Consider the following 9,163-nt stretch of genomic DNA (forward strand, 5'->3'; position numbering starts at 1 on the left):
ATCTTCCAGCATCCTCTTGTTTGATGTCCATCAAGTGCTTCAAAGCCTTCAAAAAAGTTTAGTTTAATTCATTATTCATTATATTCATCTCCTTAGTTTTACTCAAATTATTCTTTATAAACTAATTTTACAGCAGTTTTGAAGCACATTTATGAAACTATAATACAGGATCTTTTCTTCTGTTACAGTTTTATCCAACTGGCTAATCAGAGTCGTTTCATTTGCATATTTAAATCAGTTAAACATGATTGCCAGATGCTTGCCTGGTGTTAATTGGTAATTTGAATGAGATGATGACTATTGGGTGGAGCGTTCAGGCATGTGACGGCATATATGGCCGCATTTCAGCACTCTGGAAAAAACAGCGACTTTCACACTTGCACACTTACAGAATGCTGTTATGAGTCGAGATATTTTATTAAGCCCGACCGTGTTTGTTTGCATGTGTTACTGTTCAGTTCATCCATCAAAGACGTCGCAGAAGAAATCCTGTTTTTTTGTGTTTTTGAGTAATTTCATAATAAATTCTTCTCATAAACTCATAGCTGAGCTGAAAATCATTTATTTGACTTAAAGTTCAGCACAGTTTCTGTTTCATCAAAACACAACAAACTGAACTCAATAGCAGAAAGCATTCAGAGCTTTTTCTGCTGAAAATCATTTTTTGTTTGAAACAGAGATTCAGATGAGCTAAAAACATGTTACGGGGCATCCTGTTAGATGACATTGAGTTTCTTTATTATCATCAAAGATGAAACATATATTGATTTTAAAAAAAAGAAATCACTGAATCACTGAAAATGATCGTCAAAATATTGATTTATTACAGAAATAGAACTTTTGAACTTTAATGATGTTTATATGTTATTTTAATACTACAAGGACACAAGATTTACATTTATTTATTTAGCAGACACATTTATCCAAAGAAACGCATACATAACAACATAAAGCAAGTCAAACACCGAGAACAGCACACACTGTCTGTTAAATGTGAAATTTAAGTAAGAAAGAAAATTTAGATTTAAGAAATTTTTAATTTAGATGAGACTCAAACACCTGAACAAAGAAACATGATTTAGGATCAATAATTTTGGATATCAATATTTATTTTTGAAAATATAATACAGTAAGAATTTATATTAAAAGAAATTTGAAATCGAGAGTGTGGTATATTATGTCTTGTTGTTTGTCTTTGCTCAGGTGTTCACACCTTCCAGTTCATGTACGGCTGTGAGATGGATGATGATGGCAACAAACAAGTACATTGGCAGATTGGCTATGATGGAGAGGACTTCATCAGTTTGGATAAAAAAACGCTCACCTGGACTGCTGCTAATTCTCAAGCTATGACTACCAAGGTTAAATGGGATTCCACTGGAGCAGAGGCAAATTACTGGAAAGGATATCTGGAGAATGAATGCATTGAGTGGGTGCAGAAGTATGTGGGCTATGGGAAGGACACTTTGGAGAGAAAAGGTATGAATATTATTCGCTTTTATTGACCACTAGATAGTAAGCACTCATCATAACATTATCTACCTTTTAAGCTGGAAACTAAAAAGTTTCTTTAAGGTTTTGAAAATATGCATCTTTAATTTCTTCCTGCAGTATTAATTTTCTTGTTAATGATATTAATATGAAAACACTATGTAGTCTTTTACCCAAAAAAAATTTTTATATGTTATAAAACAACTTATTTCTGTTCATGCTATTTTCTATACAGTACATCATCTGATCTAAGTCTACATCAAAAAAACAGCTACTAGTTAGAACTAAAGTGAAAATTCCTCTGCAGTATATATTACCACACAATAACACAGCAGATTAGCAAATTGAATGATCTTCCTATCACTATATTAGAATAGTCTAAAAGAAAGAGACTGTACTGTATATGAAACATGAAATCAAGGGATAAGATTCATAATTACATGTTTTTGATTGTGTGATAAGTCTACTGATGTGTACTGTACTTGAAACTACAATAGATAGTCAGAAGAAATATTTAGCAATTATTTAATTTGAGTTTGAAGGCTCTAATTTTGCCTGTCTCAGTTCATTACCTTAGTCATCTCTCTTTAATATTTGCTTTATTGGCATGAAAAATTTTACAAATGTATTGGCAAAGCAGTTATAAAGTTTACATAAAAATAAAAGAACATACATATACAATAAAAACACAGTAAACAGTAGTAGTAGTAGTTGTAAAAATATAAAAAAGATATCTACATGTAATAATTAAATAAAAAATATAAATAATATATCATTATTCAATATATCATATTATAATTCAATATATTATATCATTCATATCATATTATTTATTTATAACAATAAAGGTAATAATAGATCAGAATAAACTGTACATTTAACAATCAACATTTTAGGATGACAGTAATAAAAACAATAATAATCTGTATATTTACAATTATTTAATTAGAATTATCTAGGTGTGTGTGTGTTTGTGTGTGTTTGCAAGCACATCACTGATGTTTTTATTGGTCTGCTTTCTCTTTTTGTGACAGGCATTAATGTATTTGGCCGCTAGAAGGACAGAGTCTGTTTTTTCTCCTAGTAAATACTGAAGCTGTGTTTTATTGTCTAACTCAGTGAATTGTGGGTAAATGCTCTGTAGTTTGGGGTAGATTGTTTCTCTCATGTGCTGATATAATGTGCAGCAGGTGAGGAAGTGTTCCTCCATCTTCACCTCTGCTTGGGCACAGCGTGGGCAGATGCGGCTCTCTCTGGGTTGCCAGTTCTGTCTGTATCAGCCTGTCTCTCTCTCTCAGTCTCTCCTCAGGTGTCTCTGCTGCAGAAATCTTCTTCTTCTCCAGTCGTGTGTCATGTTACAGGCTTTTACCCCAGTGGTTTAAAGATCTCCTGGCAGAGAAACGGACAAGATCATGATGAGGATGTGGAGCTTGGTGAACTTATCCCAAATGAGGACGGAACCTACCAGAGAACGAGCACTCTGAATGTTAAACCTGAAGAGTGGAAGAAGGACAAGTTCAGCTGTGTGGTGGAGCATCAGAGCAAAACTATCAACAGTATTCTCACTGAAGACGAAATCAGAACTAACAATCGTAAGTGTGACTGTCTAGACAAATTTAACAACAAAAAATTACAAACACTAATGAAAATATTTTTTTTGTTCAGGCTTGTATTAGATATTAGATGATGTCAGAAAACTTTAGAGTATACTGATCACATCATGATCACAGATTACATTTTTGCCATTAGCTCCCAATTCTAGTTTTGCATTATATCAAGCTCTTTAATAATCTGCTGTTTTCTTTTGATTCAGCTACTGCCCCCCTTGGCATCATAATTGGCATTGTAGTCGCAGCTGTTCTGCTGGTAGCCATTGCTGTTGCTGGGTTTGTGGTCTATCGAAGACACAAAGGTGAGACATTATTTTTAGATTTTACCATCATCACATTACTGACTGGATTGCATTTTTGTCATATTTGTGTGCTGCACTGAGTGAAATCACCAAACTAAATGTTCATCTCTCTCATTGATTTTCAGGATTTAAGCCTGTTCCCCAAAACAGTAAGTTCCTCACAAATCTGTATGATAGTGTCTGCTAAAATATATTTTGCAACTTTCATAAAGTAGTGTTTTAAAAAAATCTATTAGCTTGAAACCGATTATTTGTCCTATAATATGTCTCTTTAGGAAGCTAAAACTAATACTAATAATTCTGCATAAGTAGTCATCTGTGTTAATTTAAACAGTTCTCAGAGAAGTCTGTGCTGTTGTTGTAATGCTAATTTTCTGTTTCAGCATCTGATGGGGGATCAGACAACTCATCTCGTACATAAAGATATAAGTGTGGTAATATTAATGTTACGTCTACACCCTGTCTGTGTATCTATTTCTATTTAGTTTTGTGTTTTCCTTGATTGTTGGATGTTTCCACCCCCTTGTCAAACTGTTTAGCTAATTGTTGCTTATGTATTTATACTCTCTTTCTTTACTCTTGTTGTCAGCAGTTGTTTGTTACCCTTGAGATGTCATAGGTGCTTTGCTTTTGTTCTCTTGTTTTTAGCTTGTTTTATGTTTAGTCCAAAGTATTTTTTAAACTGACTGTTTAAGGATACTTACCTTCTAATTTTTTTCACCGTTACACAGTACAGACTTAACAAATTTTTACTCATGAGTGTAATTATCAGTTATGTACAATACATTTTTTTTGTTCTGGCTTTTTAGGACCAGATGAATGCAAGAGATGAAGCTGAAGAAAAAAAGTGACATCCATCCTTCTCCTGCTGTCCATCTTGCATTGGAAGCTGCATAAACATGTAGAACATGTAGACAAATTTATCACGGATTAATCTTTTGGGATTCACTTTCTAAAAAGTTAATTTTCTTCACACTTTCTGTTCATCTTTAGTTTTGAGAAACATGGCAATGATTACCAAACCAAAATTACAGATATATATTTTTATTTTGAGACTATGAAGAATGCAAGATTGCAAATTATTGATTTGGATGATTTGTAAAAACCTTTTTCATGTGTTTTAAAGAGATTTTCTTGGGGTAAAAGGGGGAAAAGCTGCTTACATGTAATTGAAAATGCTGTATTGTGCTTACCTGCTTCAACATTTAAATAATTTTAAAATGATATATTGATCACATTTAGTAGACCTTTTCCATCAGTTACATCAGATGACATGATGTATTTGCTTTTTTATTTCTTGTAGAGGTTAATAGGTTTATTCTTCTTGCTGTTTGTTTCCTTCATTTTTGTTTCAAATGTTTTGAGGTGAAATGCTGTACTGCATAATAATAGATTATTTTTAAACAATTGTAAATATTGAACTAAACTTAAATGTGTGAACAGTATAACACAAAATAGAATTGTTTCTTGTGGTTTGAGGTATCTACGTTTAAATTAAGTCAGGCTTACATAAATATTTGTTTATAAGGGTTAACTTGTCATGTGCTTTTGATTCTTTTAAAATAAATAAACCTCACAAAAGAGCATGTTGTGAATGTCTTTCACTCTTCTAACAAAAAAAATTCAGATTTTACAATAAATTTTAAATTAATTTCTGCTCCAAATGGAGAATATTCTAGAAATACAGAACTATGATGTTTGACATTACGACTCTTTCACAAAGTTATGTAAAAAATATTATATCTGAATCTAAATTACTTTATTCACCATTGCTTTATAGATCAGCAGTGAAATGGAGGGATGTGCTGACATTTATCACCAGGAAGAAAGAGTTATTTTTAGTTATGTTGTATGATAAAATATGAAATTTAATATATATATATATATATATATATATATATATATATATATATATATATATATATATATATATATATAACATAAGTGCTTTAAAAAACTTTGTCATTCTTCATGTCATGATTAATTGAAATATACTAATAACATTTGGTCCCCTGTTAAAGATAGTTATTGAGTTTACTAATAAAGTGAACAAAATACAAAAATAAGAAAAAATATTATTTTATAAAACACAAAATTGTTGATTTGTTTATGAAAATGTAAAAAATGTAGAAGGTCTTCTCCAGGGGTTACATATTAGGAGCAGACTTAAAATTAGAGAGTAGAAAAATTTGTTAGACTAGAACATGGCAAGTCCTCACAAATGTATGTGTGTGTGTGTTTCTGGTATTCATGATGTTGTAGGGACCAAATGTGTCCAAAATATAATAATACCAGTCATTTTTGAGGGGCCAAAATTTTGGGGACATGGTTCTTTGGTTTCCGTTAAGAAAATTGCTTATTAGTAGTCATCCATATAACAGTGTTCTGAAAATGTAAAAACACAGAAGGTTTTCTGAGAGATTTTATGGGTTAGGAAAAGAGGACAGAATATACAGTGTGTTTAGTGAGTCAAGTATATTGAATAATACATAAGGAACTGATGTTTTCATGCATTAAATGTAGCATTATAACTTATAATTTTTGTCATTTATATTAAAAAATATACTTCATAACAAATAGATTTTCAAGACAAAATGTAAAAAATACGTGGCACGGGTTTATATAAATTTTCATTCATTAATTTTCTTTCTGCTTAGTCTCTTTATTCATCAGGGGTCGCCACAGCAGAATGAACCGCCAACTTTTCCAGCGTATGTTTAACAGCGCATGCCCTTCCAGCTGAGACCCAGTACTGGGAAACATCCATACACATTCAGTCACACATACTCTTATACATCACGGAAAATTTTGTTTATTCAATTCACCTATAGTGCATGTCTTTGGACTGTGGGGGAAAGCAGAGCATCCAGAAGAAACCCACGCCAACACAGAAAAAACATACAAACTCCACACAGAAACGCCAACTGACCCAACTGGTTCTCAAACCAGTGACCTTGATGTGAGGTGACAGTGCTAACCACTGAGCAACCATGTCGGCCTTTATAAATTTTGCCAAGCACTAAAACAAATGGCAATTCTTTGGCAATTCACTGCTAAAAATATTTAGAAGTTATTAATATTTATGGTGGGTGGCTCAGTGGTTAGAACTGGCATTCCTTTGTGGAGTTTGCATGTTCTCCCCATATTGCCGTGGGTTTCCTCCGGGTGCTCCGGTTTCCCCCACAATCCCAAAGACATGCGCTATAGGGTAATTGGATTAGCTAAATTGGCCGTAATGTATGAGTGTGTGTGTAGTGCAAGAGCATATAGATGCTTCCCAGTACTGTTGCGGCTGGAAGGGTATCTGCTGCATAAAATACATGCCAGAATAGTTGACAGTTTATTCTGCTGTGGCAACCCCTGATAAATAAGGGTCTAAGCCGAAGGAAAATGAATGGATGATTGAAAGAATGAATAATATTTATAAAGTTATCTAAAGTTATTTTTACAGCAAGATGAAAAGAGCTCTCCACAAAAGAAGACTGCTAAACTAACCGGCTTTATTGGCTAATTGACAACATTTGAGTTAATTGGAGGCACAACTGTAGAACAGTATTTAAAGAAAACCTCAAACACACTGCTTCCTTTTGTGACAACATGGTAAAATCAACAAGCCAGAATCAACAAAAAAAAAAAGCCAGATTACAATTTGCTAAATTACAATATTAATTTTTGGAGACATGTCCTGTGGTCTGATGGAACTAAGATTGAACTGTTTGGCCATAATGACAAGCCTAGGAACACCATCCCAACTGTGAAGTATGGGGGCGGCAGCAGCATGTTGTGGGGCGGTTTTGCTGCAGGAGGGACTGGTCCACTTCACAACACAGATGGCATCATGAAGAAAGAACATTATGTAGAAATACTGAAGCAACATCTTAAGACATCATCCAGGAAATTAAAACTTGGCCACAAACGGGTCTTCCAAACAGACCATGACCCTAAGCAAACTGCCAAATTAGTTAAAATGTGCTTTAAGGACAACAGAGTGAATGTTTTGGAGTGGCCATCACAAAGCCTTGAACTCAATTCTATAGAAAATTTGTGGGCAGAGTTGAAAAAGCTTGTGCGAGCAAGACAGCTAACTTCCTGTCAGGAGGAATGGGCCAAAATTCCTTCAAACTATTGTGAGAATCTTGTGGAAGGATAGCCAAAACATTTGACCAAAGTTCTACAATTTAAAAGCAAAGCTAAAAAACTACCAAGGAAATGTATGTCAACATTTGACTGTCTAGAAATTACTAAAAAAATTCTACAAAAACAAATTCTCTCATTATTCTGGCATTTAGCAAATCATTTAGGTAATCCTAACGGACATAAAATAGTAAACGTTTAGTATGATTTACCATCAGACATTTTTTAAAAAATGGTTTTGTTCCTTTTGTTTAGAGTGTATGCAAACTTCTGGTTTCAACTGTACATATTTGGTTCTTACAGATTGTTTCTCTTATTATAGTCTGGAGTAAAATTTCTTAAAATAAAATTTACTCTGCTGAGGGCGAGGCAGTGGCGCAGTAGGTAGTGCTGTCGTGTCACAGCAAGAAGGTTGCTGGTTCGAACCTCGGCTCAGTTGGCATTTCTGTGTGGAGTTTGCATGTTCTCCCTGCCTTCGCGTGGGTTTCCTCCGGGTGCTCCGGTTTCCCCCACAGTCCAAAGACATGCTGCAAGTGAATTGGGTTTGCTAAATTGTCTGTTGTGTACGAGTGTGTGTGTGTGTGTGTGTGTGTGTGTTTGTGTGTGTGTGTGTGTGTGTGTTTATGTTTCCTAGAGAAGGGTTGCGGCTGAAAGGGCATCCGCTGCGTAAAAACTTGCTGGATAAGTTGGCGGTTCATTCCGATGTGGCGACCCCGGATTAATAAAGGGACTAAGCTGACAAGAAAATGAATGAATGAATTTACTATGCTTTAAAGCAAAAAGTTCTTTGCTAGCAATTTTATTATTTTGATATAATTCTAGAAAATTTTATCTAAAACAAAGGCTGTTAACTTAAATCCTAACATACAAATAGCCCAAATTAATACTACTCACCATTAGAAATACTATTTATTTGTTCATTTTCCTTTGGCTTAGTCCCTTTATTCATCAGGGGTCGCCACAGCGGAATAAACCACCAACTTATCCAGCATATGGTTTCCAGCTGCAACTCAGTACTGGGAAACACCCATACACACACACACACACACTCACACATACATTACGGCCAATATAGTTTATTCAATTCATGTATAACTCATGTGTTTGGACTGTGAGGGAAACTCGAGCACCTGGAGGAAACCCACGCCAACATGCAACATGCAATCTCCACACAGAAATGCCAACTGACCCAGCCGGGACTCAAACCAGCAACCTTCTTGCTGTGAGGCGACAGTGCTAATCATTGAGCCACCGTGTTGCTCTAACACTATTTATATAAGAAATATATTTTCATCATTTGAAAAGACATAATATAATTGTTTCAATTAAAGGGCGTAGGTGTCACAGTGGGTAGCACAATCGCACCACAGAAAGGTCACTGGTTCAAGTCTTGGTTGGGTCAGATGGCATTTTTGTGTGGAGTTTGCATGTTCTTCCTGTGTTCGCGTGGGCTTTCTCCAGGTTTCCACCACAAGTCCAAAGACATGTGGTACAGGTAAATTGGTTAGGCTAAATTGTTCATAGTGTAAATGAGTGTGTATGAATGTTTCTCAGTGATGGGTTGCAGCTGGAAGGGCATCCGCTGTGTAAAACATATGCTGTATAGGTTGGTGGTTCATTCCGCTG

At 34.5% G+C, this 9,163-nt stretch overlaps 1 protein-coding gene across 1 annotated transcript in view; it reads left to right on the forward strand.

Moving 5' to 3' along the window:
- mhc1uba (major histocompatibility complex class I UBA) overlaps window positions 1–4,986 on the forward strand; it is a 28,251-nt gene extending 23,265 nt beyond the window's left edge. The window contains 6 exon segments of the mRNA NM_131471.1: window positions 1,204–1,479; window positions 2,790–3,083; window positions 3,305–3,403; window positions 3,529–3,552; window positions 3,787–3,837; window positions 4,213–4,986. Coding sequence (NP_571546.1) covers window positions 1,204–1,479; window positions 2,790–3,083; window positions 3,305–3,403; window positions 3,529–3,552; window positions 3,787–3,824 — 731 coding nt within the window. The 3' untranslated portion in view covers window positions 3,825–3,837; window positions 4,213–4,986.
- The last annotated feature ends 4,177 nt before the right edge of the window (window positions 4,987–9,163 follow it).

The sequence above is a fragment of the Danio rerio genome, chromosome 19, assembly GCF_049306965.1.
Source record: "Danio rerio strain Tuebingen ecotype United States chromosome 19, GRCz12tu, whole genome shotgun sequence".
Lineage (NCBI taxonomy): Eukaryota > Metazoa > Chordata > Actinopteri > Cypriniformes > Danionidae > Danio > Danio rerio.